This window comes from Phaenicophaeus curvirostris, chromosome 6 (genome assembly GCF_032191515.1).
Source record: "Phaenicophaeus curvirostris isolate KB17595 chromosome 6, BPBGC_Pcur_1.0, whole genome shotgun sequence".
Classification (NCBI taxonomy): Eukaryota; Metazoa; Chordata; class Aves; order Cuculiformes; family Cuculidae; genus Phaenicophaeus; species Phaenicophaeus curvirostris.
Window position 1 is genome coordinate 18,670,742 of NC_091397.1, and position 20,718 is coordinate 18,691,459.

A 20,718-nucleotide genomic window follows, 5' to 3' on the forward strand; every position below is an offset into this window, starting at 1 on the left:
TAAATCAATTTATCTGCTGTCTGACATTTTCTTGCACCACTTGTCATATGGGAAGATGTTCCAGTAACACAATGCAGTCTCATTTTCTTTTCTTAGGTCTCTCATTTCTTCTGTTATTTTACTGAACCATTTGTTTTGCATGTCACAGATTCTAACAACAATTCTGAGAGCTCTCTAGAATTCTTCTAAATATGTTAACATTTCAGTATTTAGTAAGCCATATGTATGGTAGCTGTGTAATACAAACTTTTATTCTATAGATTTAAAATACATCCTATCCTCTCCTTCACCTTTCCAAGTTGATTCTTAGAATTCTGTTGGTTCTATACTTCTTTTTTTTTTTTTTTTCTTCTCTCTTTCAGTATCCACTGCCTTGGCTAATGTGCTGTCTCTCCCTGTATGCATTCCTTTCTGGAACAATGCCCATAAATGTGCAGAAATAATAATAACATTCTCTTTAGAACATTATGTACATAAGAGACCACTTATATGACAGTAAAGGTACACAAAATCCACTACGCACTTCTGCAAGAGTCATGTTCCCCCCTCATCTCTACATCTTACTGTAGTCCTGTCAGGCATGCAGCCTTGCCTTTTCTTCATTTCAAAGGTTTATTTTATGTGTCTTGAAGCATTCCACATCTTAATTACCTCTACTTAACTGCCATCTTTAGTCACTTTTGTTGTTCTGCATTTTTTCTTAATTAGATTTTATACTGTCTGCTCTTCTGACAGTTGCTATCCTTAACTGTTTTTTTTTTTCACAGCAGAAGACACCATTCTTTTTTTCTTCCCTTAAGTCAGTCACCTTTATTTGCACTTCCTTCTCAGGTAATCAGTTCTGCTGTTCATCATTTTCTTTTTTTGCTGTTGGTTCTGAAGGAAGGAAAGTACAAAGAAGACTTCTTAGCCTTCCTATCCCATTTTTCACGTTGGCTTTGCTCACCCACTCTCTGCCTGCTTCTACATCATATACACTCATAATTCTTTTGATTCTACCTGTGTCCAGAAAATCCTTTTCCAATTTGGATGATTAGACAATTATACTTTTTCCATCAAGTAAGATAATGGAGATGGTGATCCATTCCTGCATTACCTTTAGATTGATTATGGCGATTTTCTCCACTTGTTATGCACAGCAGAGCATGCTGTAAAGATGGCTGCAAGCAGAACACCTGCATGTACAGCATTCAAGACAATGCTTTCTAAGAACAAAACATCAGTGAGAGCGTATCATCATGTCCGCCACTGTGTTAATTGTTGGAGATGCTGAACTAGTTTTACAGACTTTAAGTAGCTGGAATTCATATAAGTAGACAACATGTTAACGAAGTTACTCCCATCAGCAGCTGACACTGGCCAAACTGAGTCTCTAAAAAAATGAAGTTTTTGAGATATGGTATCTGCCCTTCCAGGAATGCCATAAGAGGTGGATTAGCCCAGCAGAGAAGATTAAAACCAGACATCCCTGATCTTCTCTAGAACCTTATAGAAAGCTCTAATTTCTCAAAAGTATTTCATATTATTTTCTAACATCTTGATGAAGCGTTAGTATATATGGATTTCATTCCTGTGCGTACCGTAGAATTATTTTGCTCCTAACAGCAGTCCTTGTAGCTTCCTTGGGACCTCTTCACTGACACTCGATGTGTTATTGTTTAACCTTTGTTTACTGATGATTCTTCAGCCCTATGGCACTGCTTCTTCAAGCCTGACTTAACTTGTCATAAGGTGTTGTGTTTAACCAGTACTACCTGAGGTTCCCCAAATGCAATACTAAGAAAGCAAATAGTGCAGATGTGATGAGTAAGCTAATAAGGCATTAAAAATTCAGCTTGAAGAATCCCATTATCAATTTATGTATTTCCAATGCTACACAGTGCACATGACAAGAACGTATCTTTAGAAACAATCTAACAGAAAATGCAGAATTCTGAATGAAAATTGAACTAAAGGGAATGAAAATACACTATCTTGTAGCCTTCCACTTCTTCCTCAAAAAAGGAAATAGAGATAGGTAAAAGGGGGCTGTATCTTTTTCTTTTTAGTCCTTTGTATTTTTTACAGATACGCGTTCATCTGTGGAATTGTATATATAAAAGAATTCACCTTTTCAAGCAACTGTAACTCCAGTTACAATTCTAGTCTCAGAAGATCGTGTAGCAAGGAGTTTTATATTTAAGTAGCATGTGAAAAAGTTCTTTCTTGTAAACTTGCAACCTGCTTGCCTTCAAGATTTAGGTAAATCTGCCCTTTTTCAATTGCTTCCTTAAACATTTCTGCAAATCTTGCTACATTAAGGCTCATTTTCTTTCTTTGTTTCTTTCTTTTTCTTCTTTTTTTTTTTTTTAAGTACAGTTATTTGGCCTGATCATAAGCAGAGCTTTGTTTAGAGATTCCTCTATTTTAAGGTCCAAAAGCACCATTGTATTCTTGTCTGAATTTCTGGGTGATTAAACTGAAGGGTCCCAAATGATAATTTCTTCACTGTGCCTGCAGTTTCTCTTTTGAGCCACCAACTATTTTGATTTAAAGATTTGATGGGGAAGCCTCCATACTTCAAGCATGTTTTACCAACAGTCAACTGTCATCGCATGCTAAAATGGTGAACCTAATTTTCTCTTCTGAGTTTGGATAGCTTTTTGTCTTTCTCTGCTGCCTTTTTTAATAACTTTTAATACCTACTAGATTGAGCAGATTGCCATTATCAAGTTTATATTGCCATATGGTTACATATTTGCCTATCAGCCAGCCATCAATTAAGTTTCTTTTAGATAAACTAATAAACTGGGAGCCTGCTCTAAGGTACTGGCATACTGTGGTATGTAAATGAAACAAAGTTTAAAGGTAGATTTAATAGCAAGAAATTAATACTAGACAATTGACATAATTAGAAGAAACAAAATTTCAAGCATACAGATCCTTCTGTTAGTCTGAACAGCTTCAGCAAACTTCAAGCTAAGTACAGATTGGCAGAAACTCTTAATTTTAACCTAATGTGGTAATCAGACAGTTTGGGAGAAAAACGTGATTGCCCTACATGATCACTTGCCCTATGACCAAAGGGGCAAATTATCCACTACGGAACATTGATAAATGAGTTGGAGGCCAGGTGCAGTGAAAGACTATAATGTGCTGTAAAGCCAGTATTTTATTGAGTCCATGGTTTCTAGTGCATACAGCAGTTCTGAATTTTTGTTCCCAGGCTCAGCTGTTGAAGGTATTTTGTGGTCTCTGAGGTTGTGGGCTGAAAGGTCAAAGTTATTTTGTGAAAAATGTTCTCCCACTGGGAACTGGGCTGTTAATTAAAGAAAAGCTATTGCTTCCTGCTACAAACCTTGCTGCACTGTAAGGTGTTTTTTCCAGATCTCAAATAATTCTTCTTTTTTCCTTAAAAAAAAAAGTTTGTGCATGTTATTCTACTGATTTTATGCTGAAACATTTAAAGAGAAAATACCCTCTTTGTGTAACTACATAACTTTCTTGCTCTACGTGCAAAGGCTCTGATTGTCCTCTTAGCTATAGCACTAAGTATGTTTGTTTCTTTGGTTACTTAAGTAGAATTTCTGCTTTCCAGGAAATACTCCCACTTTCTAAAATGGCAACTTAGAATTTTACCTTATTAAAATGTTAGATTTTTTGTGAATTCAAACGCAGCCTTCCCTTAAACTTGTGTTAATTTCTAATTTCAAAGCATGGCTATTTGATAGCAATTTTTCCTTTGAAATTGATCTTCTAAATGGAACATAAAATCAAATGTAGGAAAAAATGTTATTCTTTTCCAGGGAAGTGAAAAACAGTTTCCATGGCACTTACTCCTGTTAGGCAAGAAGTATATCTGATCTCGTTACTCTACTTAGTCTTGTTAGCTGACATTATTCTGTTTATTACTGACCTGCGGGAAGGTAAACAATATAGACTCCGTGCCAAAGTATTTTTCAGCTCATTACAAGTCAGGACTTTTCTTACTTGTATTTATAATAACAACTTATTTTCTTGCCATGTATAAACACATTTGACTTTGAAAAGCAGCAAACTACAAATTTTCAATTTTTGCAAGTTTCCAGCCCATTATTAAAAACTTAAAAATTCACAGATACGTTGAAATTTCTTGTAAAAGTGAAATGTGTCTCTGCAATGAGAGACAAATTCATGTGGAATGCAGGGGTTAGAAATTATTTCTTCTTCATTTTACATAGTACTAATATTGTAAAAACCCTGCTTTTTCCTAGATGCCCTAAGATGTGCTGCTATGAGCCATTTGTACTACTTTCTAAAAAAGATATGAGAGCACAAATTTTATTTTTGTGTAGATCCAGTTCTCACCACAAATATTATTTCTGCTCAGTGCAAACATCCATGTGCAGAGTCACAAGTTGCGTGCACCCTAATCACCCTAATCACCCTAATCACACTGGAGAATTTTAAACTTCACAGCACCCCTTTGCATTTAAAAACACAGAGTACAACTTTTAGGGCCAGTGCTCTTTAATGTTTTTATAAATGATCTTGAAACAGGAATCAAATGTACATTATGTAAGTCTGCCAGTGATGCTAAACCAGGGGGAGCTGTGGGCTGGAGAGCTGGGCAATCACCAGCCATATGAAACTTAACAAGAGTGAGTGTCAGATTCTCCACCTGAGATGGAGTAATCCTGGTTATACATACAAACTAGGAGACAATAGGCTGGAGAACAGCCCCACAGAAAGACATTGGGGGGGGTTTGGGGTTGTCAGCAAGTTGAGTGAGTCAACAATGTGCCCTGGCAGCCGGAAGGGACAGCTGTGTCCTGGGTTTATCAGGGCTGAGGGAGGTGATTGTCCCACTCAACACTACACTAGTGTGTACTGTGTGCAGTTTTGGACACCTCAGTATAAGAAGGACGTGAAACTATTAGGTTGTGTCCAGAGGAGGGCAACCACAGTGGTGAAAGGTCTCAAGACCTGCAAGGAGCAGCTGAGCTCACTTGGCTTGTTCAGCTTGGAGGAGAGAAGGTAGAGGGGTGCCCTCATCGCAGTCTACAACTGCCTCAAGGTGAGCAGTGGAGGAGGTGCTGATCTCCTCTCTGGTGACCAGTGATAGGGCATGAGGGAAACAGATGAAGCTGTGTCAGGGGGAGTTCAGACTGAAGATTAGGAAAAGGTTCTTCACTGAGAGGGTGGTCAACTGGTCACTGAAATGAGCTCCCCAGGGATGTGGCTAGGGCCCCAAGTCTGTCAGAGTTCGAGGCATGTCTGGATGGTGCTCTTATGACTCATATAGTTTAGCTTTAGGTAGTACTGTGAGTAGCAGGGAGTTGGACTCGATCTTTCTGACTCCTTCCAACTTGACATGATCTATGGTTCTATATTGCACCAGTCTACTTCCTGCCAGCTACCTGGTTGAAACAGCTGTAAACACAGGATGAATTACAGTCATCCATATCTGTCGGCTCCCAACCATTCCTCTGATCCATCGGCAATGAAAGCTGCAGGTTCTCTTGCAATGACTCAGTAGAGAGGTGTTTCAATGTCTGAGACCTGAGCCATTGCCCCTTCTTTATTTAGACTATATAAGAAATCTTTCCAGGACGTATTCTAAAAAGCTGACTGTTCTCCATGTCTCACTGTAAGATGTATTTGCAGCATTATAAGATTTCTGGGCTTCACTTTTGGTGAAGATGGCTCTACTCAGCAATTAAGCTAGGCAGTGTGTCAGTCTAGGCAGCGTGTCAGTAAATATTCCTATTTCCTGTTCCCCAAGCTCCAGAAATAGAAAATATCCAATGCATGCCAGAAGGCCATTTTACTTCTCTTTTCATGTGGTTTCCTCCTCTGCATTTGCCTCAGATATATCTGAAAGAGCAAAGCAATCTTCATGTATGTGGTAAAGGAGGTTCAAACACATATACTTGAAAAGAAATCTTTTCTTCAGCATCCTTTAGCTTCTTATAATTTGTCCAGCTATCAGTTACTGCTTTTGCACCATGAGCTGATGAGTTTCACTAGTCTTTCACATAACTGTGACCTTTCACAAGATATGCTGGATGCAGCCAGCTGGGCATTTAGGGGGATGGTGACATTACTGATAATGTACCAGTTCGTTGTATCCACTGCATTCTTTTATCTTGTTCTATTTGTTTGCTCAAGGATAAGCTAATCTATTTCAAGCAGTTTTAGTTACACGTCACCACTATCTGGTCTTGGATACTGTATATCAAAACACTTCTTGGCAGTGTATTCCTCTACTACTCTGCTACGTCATCCCTTTTTTGGAACTCTTCTATCAGTAGCCAGCTTCAACAGCAGAAAGGTAGGGGATACAGTCAGTTTCCCCACACATGACATGGTTTTGTAGGAAATGGTTTCTGATACCTTCAAAAAAGCAGAAGTTAACTATGATGACTTCAGTCACAGTAACCCTACCTAATCAAAACAGGGATTAATGTACCATTGTCAACAATCAGGATGCCTGCTTATTTATAGATACAAGATATTTTCATATCTATGTATTTTATAGTGACTTTTCCACTGCAAAGTCCTCTCATATGGAATTTCTTCATAGCACAGAAAATCCTCATCAGTGTTTTGGAAATAATGAGAGTGTGCATAACACAAAACCAAGAAAAAAAATCTGTGTTTCCTTGACAATTGCCTGATTAAAGGGACTTTCATAGGACCAAATCTCTCGATGCATATAATTCACAACTGTTGTAGTCCTTGACTCTGAGGAGAAGAGACAAGAATAACAGAATGCTGGTTGGACAATTTCAGGGTCCATCAATATCCTTCCTTCTCCAGTTAGTCAGTACAGATGAGATCTTATGCTTCAGCCGAAGTCATGTGCAGGTGACTATCACTCTGGTGGCCAGACAAACCCTTCAGGCATGTCTGGATCCATGTTAATCTTCTTTCCTTCATGAGTCATTTGTGATAAGGAAATGTAGACAAGATTAAATTTCTATTAGACAGAGGTATAACTGGTTGGAAAGCTGTTCTCAAGAAACAGTTAATTATGCTTCACTGTCAGACTGGGTGCATTAAAGCATGTTCTCCAGAGACTACACAATATTTAATTCATGATTTGAAAGATGGAACTAGCATTTAATGCTAATGATAACGTGGAACAAAACTACAAGATAGTATTATGATCTTAAGAAATTATTTTAAGAATTTGGTTCAAAGAATGACATGTAATGACAATGAAGATGAATACTAACTTCTGTGTTTATATAGAAGTAATCTTTTGAATAAACACCCATCAGGAAGGACTGACTAAGCAATGCTTCTGAACTGGAGATGATAGGTGGATCACAAGTTGCACATGAGACAACAGCATACCTTTATAAAAGACATGACTGTTGTACTCGAATATATAGAAAGGAGGATTATTTGTACAACATACAAAGTGGTTCTTCTTGACACTGGAAAGGGCTTCTCTCTGACTTAGGGCACCGTAACTGGAGAAGGAGTCTGACCGACCATACAGGTCCCAGAGGAGAACAAAAGAATGATCAGAAAGCTAGAAAACATAACTTGTGAGAAAATGTTGAATAAATAGGGGTTGTTTAATCTGAAGAAGAGGAAACTGAGGACATACATCTGTCTTCAACTATATGAGTTAAAAAGATAAGAAAATAAACCTTTTTCTATGCCCACTGCAAAACAAATTCGGGTCGAATAGCAACAGAAGCTTTCTATCTGTATTTTTGCACTGAGACACGTTGCCTGGGCAAGTTCTGAAGTCCTCCTCTTGTTTGAGAACAGGTAAATCGGATACCTGTGAGGGATTGTTTTAAGTTGATTCATCAGGCCAACAGAACAGTCTTGATGACCTTTCGTGCTCTCCTCAGCTCCATTTTTTATTAATGTGTATGACTTTTTTTCTCACAAGTTATTTAGTAAGCTCTGCTCCTCCCTACTGGCTTAATCCTGATTCCATGGCCAGGATGGCTGCTGTCCCCTCATTCTGTCTAATTTTAGGATTTCCACTTGCAAGTAAGCAAGAGAATCCCAATAGCTGATTGATTCTCTCAATCTGTCTTGGCCCCGTATACACTAATAGGCCTTAATGGCCATCACCTGTGTCACCTCGGGCCCCTACCCACACTGGAGGGCACAGGAGCCTCAGTTCAGCTCAACCCTGGGCTTTTAGTCCACGCCTGAGCTATGCTGACCTTCAGCTCAGCTCCAGCATTGCCTGTGCATTACTACAGATGTTGATCCAGACCCCAGCTCACAGACTGACCTCCCAGTTCAACCTCAGACTTGTCTCATCACTGCAGACCTGCCTGGAGATCAGTGGACTGTTTGATCATGGTTGCTGTCAGTGGACCTGATCCCAATCTGTGGATTGACATCCCAGCCTGACCTGGGATCTGCTTCATCACCATGAGCTCACCTGATGCCATGCACTCTTGGTTGAAGAAGTCTCAGGTCTGTCTGAGCCCCTTGCTGGGGCACCGTGGGACTGAGACCTGTGTGGGGAGGATGTGGTGCTGCCAGCTGTGTTATTGCACTCAGCTTGTGGCTACCCGTCACTCAGGGAGCAAGCAGCCTTTGCTGCACCCTGACACAGCCTGCCAATGAAGGACTTTGTAGCACGCTGACATGTCACATGTTATGTCCCATCTCATGCCATAGCTGCTGGATAGGTCTTGTCACTAGAAGTGCTTTTCCTTTGGGAGGGAAGTTCTTGCCAACAGTAAGAAGAGCAGCAAGAAATACATGAAACTGGAAGAATGGGTCAGAATGCCAGGCTGATGTCTAGTCGGCCTCTCTTACAAGATGCCGCTCACACTCACCCCAGACTGTTTGCTGGTACTCAAGGAGTTCATTTTTGTCTTTAGTTCTGGTGAGGTTCTTTTCTTGTCAACTGTTCTGGTCTCTCCTTTTATCATACCCATGTATTTAAGTGTGTGTGTATGTATATGTGCACACATAAATATTTACATGTATCACCAGCTGTGCAAGTTCCCTTGGGGATGGTTAAAACCTGTACATAATCTTCAGGTATCTACTGACTGAATCAAGTAATTTGCTTATGCCTCATACCCAGGTGTCCTGGACTAGTCTTTGGAAGTGTTTTTCCTAGTTATGACTTCATCCAGGAAGCCAGAGAGCCAAACTCTTTCTGGATCTAAATGGCTTCCTTCAAGAGAATATGTGCTTGCACACCTGTCATAAGCTTCTCTGGAACATGGCTTTGGTCTCTTCATCTTACCTAGAGGATTGAGGTACTTCCATTCTTTCTTGTAGGAAGAAATTTCTAGAGGCTTTAGACTCGGTTTTTAAGAGGCTTTTGACTTTTTACCTCCACAGGACTAGGTCTTTCAGATCCAGAGTTGTTTGTGTCAGCAGCTGAGAGGTTGAAAGTCAGGAGCGCCAAGCAGGATAACCACCAGAGAAACTTGTTATGAAAACACAAAAAAGGAGCCAACCTCCAAGGTTAATACACATTACGCTGGAGCTCAGTCTAAATTAGTGGCTTTCTTGAGTGATAGCTTCATTGCTGACATCTGCTGACCTACTACCAGGAGTTCCCTCTGCACCTTTACCAAGTGTTTTGCCATTTCAGAAGCATCCAGGTATAAGGCAGTGTGTGGTAACACGTTTCTGCAGTGGTTAATGCATGAAGAATGCTATGTCTCCCTACCTGTGATTGTTAGGAGGAACTGCAGGATGAATATAAATATGGATAATCCATATTAATAATTTCTGGTTTGAAGATTAGAAAAAGATGTACACATCAGTTGATGAAACTGTCAGAGGTTTGCTGTTCAGTAGCACACTCCCTTCACACACTCCTCCATGGCATTTGAGTCTTTCTGAGGACTCTCAGTGAAGGGATTCTGTGATGGAAAGGGAAGTAAGACAGTCTCCACATTATGTATGTAGCAAAGCCAACAAGCCTGATAGAAAGAAGGTGGAATGTAAGCTAGTCTGGTGAATGCTGCATGGATATGAAACTGTTTCAAGGTTTTGTAGAACAATGTGCATGTGCATGTAAGATGCATAGATAGATAGATATAAGTATTTGTGAAATATTTTTCCTCTTGCTATTGCAGGTTTCACCCCAGAAAGGAGATCTTAATGCAAGATTGTAGGAGTCCATCCTTTTGAACGTGCTAACTAATAGATTTTTATTTGTTCTAAAAGGAAATACTTAATAATACTGATTGCTTTTAATAGAAGAACAGACGTCAAATAAGATATTGTGATTTCTGAAACAGAGGTGAACCATTTCAGGAAAAAGATCAGCTTATGTGGTCATGCTGTCATAAGGTCTGATATCACTGCATTTGACTGGACCACTCCCCTTCTCTTCAAGTAATACTTCTGATTTCATCAGCAGTGTGTGAAGAGAAAAAGGGTGCTTCACAGTCTGAGAAGGGTGGTACAGCCTGCCCTGTAATCCTTTACTGTGAGTTGTCTGGAGGGTGGGGAGAGGGAGGAAGAGCATTTATTTCAGAGTAAGAATGTTATTTCTGTAGTCTCATATTAACATTGGAAATGGTATTTTAGTGAACTACAAGGTACACTGTAGCGCACGGCTAGACACGCTGGAATGAAGTGAGGCTCATCCCATTTGGATTTCTTCCATTTAATTTTATTTTCCAAAGCTGCATCCGTTCTTGCACAAAGAGGATAATCTAGACGGAGCTGACTGCCGGGCTTGATCTTATGGCTGGCTCTTTTTCAGGGCACAAAAATGAAACAGGAAGTTCCTTGTGTCCTACTGTGTTGGACATATGCACATGGACCTGCCTTTCTTCATTTCACATTTTTTTAAACATTTGTTTCTATCAGTTTGTGAATATTGTATAATTGTATCCCTTTTTGTTCATTTCTTTCAGAATGTCCTGATTGTGGAGGTAAGTTGGGTGCTTATGTCATATTGTACTTAGATAAAGTTACCTAGTCAAGTCATGATTATGTGTTCAGTTTCTAAAATCCATCTGTATTTACACTTCTTTAGCTGGGAGAAGGTGAGGAGGGAGAGGGGTTGATTTTCTTAATGACCTCTCAGATGTTTTGCAATTGTGTGAGGGATCGAACTACCTTGCTGTCACTGTAATTGGTCCTCTGCCTTCTGATGCCCAGGAGTCCTTGTTTCTGTGTCATTTGATTTGCTTTCCATGGTTTCATCAGCTCCTGTTCTGCAAGTTGTTCTGTTCCTTGGGGGGCAATGTATTAACTGAAGTGATACCCTGCACTTCTCACTTTTGTGATTCTGAAATAGTAGCATAGCCTTGCACTTGTTTTACAGCTTCGGGGTTGTTCTCATGATGGTTGAGAATGTCAGTCATTCTCTTAAGTCCCAGTGACTCCTGCTCATTAGCACTGCATCCTGTGGTGTCCCCTGGGGAGAGCCTGTCACAGATATGTTGCTGATGTTAATCAACAGTGTTCAGTTGCAGAGGAAAAGAATCTGTCACCTCACTGGTGCTGCTATTTCTCTCTTTGTTAATGTAGGTGATTCTCCTTTAAAATCCAAAATTCAAAAAAGTTGGAAAAGCAACTGGAACATGTCAGGATCTAAGTGGCATTTCAGACCCAGTCTGCTTGTGTGGGAAGTACGCTGGACAGTGTAATGAAGGAAATGTATAAATGTTGGAATGTCTTTACTTAGCAAATAGGAGAAAACCAGTCATCAGCCACAGAGATGGCTGGTTACCTGAACAGCTGTCAAGGAACTCCCTGTTTGCTAATGCTGTAACAGAAATGAAAAACATCTGCATGTTAATGCTATTAGATAGCTGGGGAGCAGAGGCAAAGTGTTGCTAATGAAAAATCCACACCTAAAGACATCAGGATTAACAGCTGTTCTCCTTGGCATGGTCAGTTTTGTAGTCAGGTATCCACAGATCTCATTCAGATCAGGCTGGGCGTAGCAGTTCTGGAGAGTATTTGCTTGTACTGGACCAATAAAACAACAAATAGGCGGATTTAGTTCTGACATGGAGAGATGCTGACAAATATGAAAAGTCTGATCCCTGCATCCTTGCAGTTCCCAGTAAAGTCATCTCCAGTCCCATGCTGCAAGTACTAGAAACACAGCTATTTTCACAAGGTAGTAGACAGTCCTTTAACTGATGGGGTTTTTTTGAGTAGAAAGTTCTTGCTTCAAAGAGTGTGAGCTCAAATGTAACCTTGTGGCTTACAGTACACTGGGAAAAATACATCATTTCCACAAAATTAAGAGGGTGGAACTGCTCAGTCATTGTCCGGATTTCCTCTTTTCAGCTTTCCTTGGTTTTTTCTTACTCTGTTTTTCATGTTTTGTAAGGATATTGTTGGAACTGGAAGGACTATGAAGGTTCTGCTTAATACTATAGAAAAATACAAGCCAAAAATGATTAAAGTGGCAAGGTGAGTAAACGATAACAAAACGTTAGTAATTAATTAGTCTAGCCTAACATATTTTCCAGTGGAGTTTCCCATTCTGAGATCCTGCTTTAATTTGTTGCGGTAGCATGAATCACGGGGGGGCTCTGCAGTGAAGCTGCCTAAGTCACTAAAAGAGGGTAAGGAAAGGAGAGGAAATGGTTTTGTATGGTTCTGCAGTGACAGTGACCCTTCAGCCATTTCAAGACTGGCGCTGATGGACTTTGAAGGGGAATGCACCCATCTTTTCCCTGCCATCAGGACATTGTTTGGAGGAGAAGCAGAACAAGACTAGTGACTCACATGGCTCGGAAGTTTTTTTGATAAAGGGAGTAGGCTTTATACATGTTGTTCAGGTAAATATCTAGATTTACATGGGGTTTATTTTGTTTCTAATTACAGTTTGTTGGTGAAAAGAACATCTCGTCCCGATGGCTACAGACCAGATTGTAAGTGTTCTTGTGAAACTCTGTACTTCACAGTACTAGAAGTTACCATTATTCTACTGCTTGGCTTTCCTGTCATTCTGTGGACTGCTAGAAGCATTATGAAATGCCAGGTGCCAATGGGATGCCATGGAAGGAGTTGTATAATTCATAGCCTCTGTATAGTCTGATGTTTTCTGCAGAGTACAGATTTTATAAGGAAGTTATGAAAGGGTTTAATTTTATCCATGAAAGGGGAGTGGTTTATGTTCTGTCTGTGGCAAACTATAAAGAAGAAAAAGTCCATTTCTTCCTTTTCCTTCCTGATTGTGTAACTTTGGAGGAGATGAAGGATCCCATCTGAACATGAAAGGTGTTTCATTGTAGCCTAGTTATTAATAAGTTTTACATGTTTATAACAGAACTTTTTATTATTTATTATTACTGAAAAATATTATTGTTTAAAGGGTAAACAATGATATTTTAATTAAATCCCACCCCTAAAAAGCAAAAGTAAAACTGCGCTTTTTAAACTTCCTTCTGCTGCTCTGTTTGTGCCACACCAACATCACTTCTCACTGAATGATAGGTACTTGTACTGTGCTAGGATGGAGCCATAAATGGAGCTGTACCAAGCTACTGTCATTTTAGACTTGTTAGAATAAATGATGTAATAGCAGGTATGTGACTAAATACTGAATAGATCCATCTAGGAGGGATTGACCAGAATTTGCTATTGAATGAGGCTCTGTTCAGCTAAGCTGGGGAGGCTTATAGAAGTAGGGTAGGCAGGTGAGTACCAGGAGGCAGCATGAAGGATCTTGATTTGGAATGTGGGAGGGAGAGAAACTTTATGAAGCAGTAGTTACTCAGTGTTGGGCATGGCTCTGCGGTTTTAGCCCAGTAACCTAAACTGTGACCCAGACATTTTATTGGACAGCTTTTTATACGGTAGTATTTTTAACATTTAGAATTTAATCCAGTAAATTAAAGTATATAATTGGACTGGATTTACTAACGTGATACATATAAAAAATACAATAAAATTATTTCAAAAAGGGTAGCTTAGTATTTTTATATACTAACTTGTAAAATGAAACAGGTTTCATCCCTTTTTATTCATACGGTGATGAATTTTATAAAACACCAGAGATCACTCCGGTAAATCATTGACCATGCTATGTATTTTCCTCATGTACCTGAATTTGTGATTCTGAAGTGTTTATTACCCACAATTTTTAACAATTGAATAAATTCCTTACTTGAATACCTGTAAATTTTTTTATGCTGACCTATTTTTTATCTATAGGGTTGTATTTTTCTCTAATTACTTAGTGAATAATATGGGAAGAGTCTAACTTGTTTTATATTGTGCTGATACTGCACAAACCTTCACACTCAAAAAGATACATGCCAGTGCTTACCCCTAAGTATGCGAGTTGTATGATTCAGCTACATTACGTGTATTTACTTTGTTAAGCATGTTCATGAGTCTTCATAAGGCTGGGGATTTAGTTCAAGAAGCATTTGGCATGTTTTGGAATAATTTGCATAATATGCAGAACAGGTTTTGCTGTTCTCAGAAGAAAATCTGTAAGTTTCTGAAAGCTATTTCTGAACTAAAATTGTACTTCTTTTCATCATCAGTGTGATATTGGGCAGTTTTCGGCTTTCTTCCGCAAAGTGTCTGTTGTGCTGGTGGTAATTGTACACCTCTCTCCTACTCTCCACTGTCTATTCACATGCCTGTCACAAATACTCTGTGAGTGGGAACTGAGTGTAGGGCTACTGCTGACAGTAACATCACCTCAACTGACTATGTATCTCTATAGGTCACTTGATGGGAAACCAACATGTGTATTTCAAGGCTATGTAATTGCCACTGATCTTGTATTGATGGTGTTTCTTATTTGTCTCAATACAGATTATGGATTTGAAATTCCAGATCTGTTTGTTGTAGGTTATGCCTTAGACTACAACGAGCACTTCAGAGATCTAAATGTAAGTTTCTTCAAAAAAAAAAGTTGAAAAATCACTGTTTTGCTCTCCCAGGATGTCTTAAATACCCCATAATTTGTCTCCTCTCTGAGGCCCTAATGTCATAGGAACCTCTCAATGAGTGTAGAACTCTCCGCAGATAATCCAAAGGAGTCTCAGCTCAGCACTGTGAATAGTTCCTTCCCATCTCTTCCCCCTAAGGTCAGAAGTCACACCTCTGCTGTGCTTCCATCTTCTGTGAGCCTAGGACTTCACAGGTCCGACATTCCTAGTACTTGCAGAGATGGCAGTAAAAAGGGAAACACAGCTACAGTTCAGACAGGTTTGGACTTTCACTGCTATGATGCCTGCCCCTTTTCCCTGTGAGATAATGATGGGAAAAAGGTGCAAGTCTTGCCTTTGTTTCCTGTGGTACTCCCAGGAGTGGACCTGAACGCTGGGAAATGCATAGCTTGCCATAGCTAGAAAGTGAAATCAGAATTCAATTCCAGGTCTCTGGAAAGGAAGGGATAATTACAAAACCACTAGATTGGTCAAGCAAAAGTATTTCTGAGTGATTCATTAATAATTAATAATGTAATCAATTATGCTGTTGCAATCAGTGTTATATTTTTTTCAGCACATATGTGTTATCAATGACCACGGCAAAGCAAAATACAGAGTCTGAAGCAATAACATCCTTACCTGAAGATTTGTGTAAGCTCAGCAGAGCAGAAATTTGACTACACTCCCTCCAGCATCTCTCAGAAGAGTGGTTCAACTGACTTGTGTTTCTTTCAACACAGTATAATATAGGGTTTACTGTAGAGATACTGATTAGTATTTACAGAAGTGAGAGCTGTTACCTAAAATGTGAAGCAGGGGGCTTTTAAAGTTAATACCTTTTTAAAATATTAAAATTACCACATAAAATGCCTTTTGACTAATAATCTGTCTGCCTCGAGTCTCACTGTGAATATCTTTTCTTCTGTCTGTTGCAATTCATGTACTTCACTGTGTGTATAAGATCATTCAAAAGTGCCATTCTGTGCATGAAGACTATTTTACAGATTTTTATTGACTTCAGCATCCTTTTAGTCTTGTCAGATGTGCTGCTGCCAAATTGAAAGTATTTTTTTATTTACTTCCACACTTCAAAAATTTCAGCTAAAGCCGTATGTTGTTATGATCATACATTTCTAGCAGTTCCTTACTGCGTCTTCTGAACAGTTGTTTTGACTCTCAGAATATACTGAATTAGAGAGCTGGTGCAAAATAAACCTTTGCAAGACACTGTTGCTCTGAAATCGGAAGATGTCATAGTCTTGGTATGCCATGTAGCCAGAGAACTAACTAGTTTAATTTGCTGAATTTTAATCAAGCAAGCAATGCCAGGCAGCTTTTAATTTCTCCACAGTAGCCTTCTACTTCTGTAGAACACAAGGAAAAAAACTAACATAGTGTTCTCCTGTGTGTAAATGCTTAATTAAACCTCATTAAGCACAAAAGTTTAATGCAAATCAGACTATTCAGTTATGATTTGATTTTTGTAGAATGCCTAAGTTGAGGCTTTTTGTAATGATTTGTCATCTTTAAGAACACAGATCTGACCATGTTGGAGAAGATTGGTATTAAAAAAAAAAGGAAGAAAAATGTATAGGAAAACGTAGAAAGCAAGTTAATCCATGGATACCGTAGCCTCTAGAGATTCCCTCCTTCCCTTATACATCGTGTTTGAAGAAGTCGGTTAACTTACACGTGGTATTAAGTTTGAAAACTCTAATTCTGTACTGTATGTATCTGTTCTCAACAGCTTCCTAAGGGAAGCCAGTGCAAAGTAAGTTGCTGTAGGTGTACAGCTTTGCTCTGAATTGTAAGAGACAGATTGTTATTAGCTTCAGGTTCCTTCTAACTAATAAAGAAACAGTAAGAACAGTTGTTATGTTGCATAGTTGTGTATTTTCCTGCTTCGGCATATTTCACACATCCCATAAAAGCTCACCAAAAATATGCATTTAACTGGTAGTCTGGACTTACCATGTGTATGTATCCTGGAAGTCAAGAGCCATTGTTATTTGGATAAAATCTATGATGTTAATGGCATGAAGAAGCAAGATCAAGGAATTATTGTGGTTGCTAGAGAAATGCTTTTGACCTGTCTCCTTTACTCTTTTAATTTATATTTTTGAAGAGTTCTGTTGAAAAGCTTTCTCTCATAGGGTAATTTTCATATGTTATAGAGAAGAAAGCACACCTGTACAGCCCCTGGAAGAAGTTGGTGAAAAAGTTTCATCTTTTTTCTTTTTTGAGCGTGTTAAAGTTTTTCTTAATACCTCTGATTTCTATGGATTTAGTAGTACTGGCAGACATGCTTCTAGGTTTAGGGTTAGACCAGGAGATCCATTAGGTAATATCCTTTTTAACTCTCTTCTTAAAAAGGTACAATCCAATTCATCTTGCGACTATGATTGGCCTTCAGCAACAACAATAAAAATATAACAAGTGAAATATTGTGAAATTATCGTGAAAATATGAAGTACGGTAAATGTACATAATTCATATTGTGTTCAATATGTTTTGTGGGAAGATTCAGATTATTAACACATACATGCTTAATAGAAAAGACTGGAGTTATAGAAAAGATAAGAAAACCTGGAATGTTTCTTTAAAATAATTCTATTTCATGCTGCCACGATATTTTTAAAATTGTGAAAATTCACCATACAGGTTTCACTGGTGAATTTGCCTGTGCAATTACACTGTGAATAATAGGTGGTTCTCTCTTCTAATGTCATACTTCAGTTTTGTACCTTTATATATATCAGCATGTCCTGATGTCTCAGTTGTCATTCCCTGTTACTCTCTACTTGCTCTTGAAAAATTAGTTTTCAGTTACTTTAATAATCATTGATGTAATTGGGGGAATGGTCGTTATGCACACGCGTCTGATAAATACTATGTCTGGTTTCTTCAGTGTGTTCAGATAGTTTTTATAAGACTCCTGTGCTGTTCCTGCAGCTGCCTCCTGCTTTAGGCACTGCACTGACTCCCTGTGTCACAATGTACTGTAACTAAAAGGCCACTAAACATTTTTTCAGTTGCAGTTGCACCCTGTGACCCACAAAGCAATGTTCTTCGTTTTTTTTTAAATCAGTTCAACAACATCTGCTGCTGCAGAAGAGAGGATGTTCTTTGCAATCTGTTATTTTTCTGGACATCGTGTTTATGTTTTTGGCATGCATCCATTTTTATTTCAGTTTTTCTTCCCATGCACTCTTAACACCAGCATCCTTTCCCTACCTGTTGAATGCAGCTCAATACAGGCAGTAATTTGATTTAAAGTGGCATACACATTTTACACTTTATTAGGTTCATTCATACATGTCTGGTCCAGTTCCAAAATATCTTAAAGTGATTTTCTGAACAGAAAGACAAAGTAGGAAGAATAATTCTGGCAACTTAGCTAACCTAGGATTTCATGTTAGCGACTATAGATATGGCCTGATTATATAGTAGTTTCTGTTTAAAAATTAGAATTTAAATAGTTTTTAATAGAATTTAAAAGGTCTGTAATTAAAATATTTTTTAATTCAATTAACTGCTGCATCCTTGTGTTTATAGTTAAGCAAAGGAGAAAATAGTATCTGGTTTGTTAATTGCTTACTATTAGTGTTTCTGACCATATTCTATTTATGCTCAAAGTTTTATTGTTACATTTCTATAACGTAAAATACCAACATTTTCCCCCAAACACAATATTAGCTGGATGTGATCTTCACCTGCAGAACAGTTTCTGATCTGTGAAAGAGTTAAACCATCACAATTTATGTACAACTTGGAGATGTACTTTTGTCATCAGATTATTACTGCTCTGTGGTAAGAATAACATTTATTTCAATAAAAATATTGGAGTTTTAAATTCTAACATTTCTTTAGACTGAAGAAGGTAAAAGCCAAATCAGCTTCTCAGCATATGTTTGCATTTTCATTTTCTCCAGATATAACTGCAGTGAAGACACCTGCTTTAATAGAACCCGTACGTATGCAGACTGTCATTGACTCCGGCTGCCTAGAAAACTTGATAATTTTCAGTTTCAGTTAAAAATATGATGAGAAGCTCAAAAGAAAAAAAATGCTACAGGGTAGCATAGGAAGAGGTAGAGGGATCCTTTCCCTTCTGTAAAACCATTATGTCTGGAAACACATTTTTCCTTTCTTTTACCTTTTAAAATGTTTTCCAAAAACTGACAGTCTCTGTAAGATCTGAGATGAACACAATATCTAAGTACACTGTGAAAGTTATCTTAAATTCTCTTCCTCCTTAGGTTAAAGAAAGAAATTTACCCATTTAAGTTAATGTAAAGGTGTGCTACCTCAACTTAGTCCTCCAAAATTTTGCTCTGGCTGTACTCACCAGAGCACTCAAGAAAGGATGAGTCAACCTCTTGCTGTGCTTATTGCAGTGGCCCATGTTTGAAACCTTGTAGGTGAGAGAAGCAGAGCCTCAGGTACCTCACCCACCCTCTCCAGAAAATGAGAATAAAGTGGAGGGGAAATAAAAGCTGTCATAATAACTTTGCACACCTTTCACAATTATTCATTTAAGGCTACATGCCGCCTTCTGGGGATTCAGCCACACACAGCTATCCCAGCCCCTGAACTAATAGTGTTTGTACTACTAGGTAATTCCTGCTGTGTTTGCCAGGGACATCCAGAGCAGTGAGCAACACCGCAAGACGTGGCCAGCTAGAAAAGCCTGATCACAAGCCACAAATTATGCTATGGGATTATTTTGTAGTGTTATAGGGATTATTCTTTGTTTAGACAGAGCAATATTCTGCGCTTACCATAAATGACGAGAGAGAAAAGATAATCAAAATAGAGAAGGGTGTGCTAACTTATTGGAGAAAGGCTGTCATTTATTTAGCAGAAAACATGGAGAGCACCTTCTATTTTTTAGAAGGGAAAAAGGAGACATCAATTCTGGGTAAGGCTCTGTGAGCACCTTGAAGTCTGTCAGCTGTAGTTCAGATACTTATTTGGGCTGTTATGAAGTGCTGGCTGACACTGCCTTCCTTTCCATCAATGCGTTTATGCTTAGTTTCCTTGTACCTTCACGTGAACACGTGTATCCACAGCTGAACTTTTCACTTAAGCCAGTGTTTGTTTTGGAAAACAAAGGGGGCTCCAAATCTGGAGAAACTTAGACTCAATTAGTTAAATGCTTCGTGCCATGCCTTGTTCCTTCTGCTGCTGCACGGAGCAATGAATTACTGACAAGCTACTGGAGTCTGCAGTACTGCAATTTATTTGTAATACTAAGAAAGAAAAAGGTTTGGATACCATTCAAAGACTGACCTTTAGTTTGTGTCAGGAGTGGCATGAAAGATTTCCCCTTTTGTTCCATAACAGAAAGACAAAAATTACTTGTAATATTAAGATCTAGCAGTCTCTTTTAGACTGCGTGATTTGGCCTCTGATAATGGTAAGAAAATCGCATTTCTAATCTTGATGCAAAATTTCACTACATTAAGTCGTTACCACACATTCCAAAAAGCCACCAGTCCTACTGTTAATGAGGCTTTGTACATTTCTCAGCACTGTTAATTCATGAGGCTATGCAAGAGACAACTCTGTTGCTGGAAGGTATATGTTGTGCCTTCACAGCTATTGAATTTGTATACAAAACACTGGAATTTAGCTAAGATGCTTTCAAAGCCAGAAAACAGGATTGTCTTGAAGAGCCTTTTCTCAGTCATTTTCCATTTTCCTAACCTATTGGAAGTATTAATCTCTTTTCTTCAGATTGCTTTTCTCCTGTTATACCCTGGTTTTATCTTGTGTTCTATCCTGGTGTCTTTTAACCAAATCTTTGTCAGTGCCGTAGGTTTTAATGACACTCAGAAATGTTTGTTGTTTTCTAGGAAAGACAAGCCCTTGTTCTGAAACA

The 20,718-nt window shown here is 38.6% G+C and overlaps 1 protein-coding gene across 2 annotated transcripts in view; it reads left to right on the forward strand.

The window, feature by feature from the left end:
• PRTFDC1 (phosphoribosyl transferase domain containing 1) overlaps positions 1 to 17,127 on the forward strand; it is a 47,800-nt gene extending 30,673 nt beyond the window's left edge. The window contains exons 5-9 of one of the 2 annotated variants that reach the window (XM_069859505.1): positions 10,836 to 10,853; positions 12,269 to 12,351; positions 12,769 to 12,815; positions 14,716 to 14,792; positions 15,409 to 17,127. In XM_069859505.1, coding sequence (XP_069715606.1) covers positions 10,836 to 10,853; positions 12,269 to 12,351; positions 12,769 to 12,815; positions 14,716 to 14,792; positions 15,409 to 15,456 — 273 coding nt within the window. In that variant the 3' untranslated portion in view covers positions 15,457 to 17,127. The remainder of the gene's footprint in view (positions 1 to 10,835; positions 10,854 to 12,268; positions 12,352 to 12,768; positions 12,816 to 14,715; positions 14,793 to 15,408) is intronic. The other variant, XM_069859506.1, reaches the window with a different exon arrangement.
• Positions 17,128 to 20,718: the final 3,591 nt, after the last annotated feature.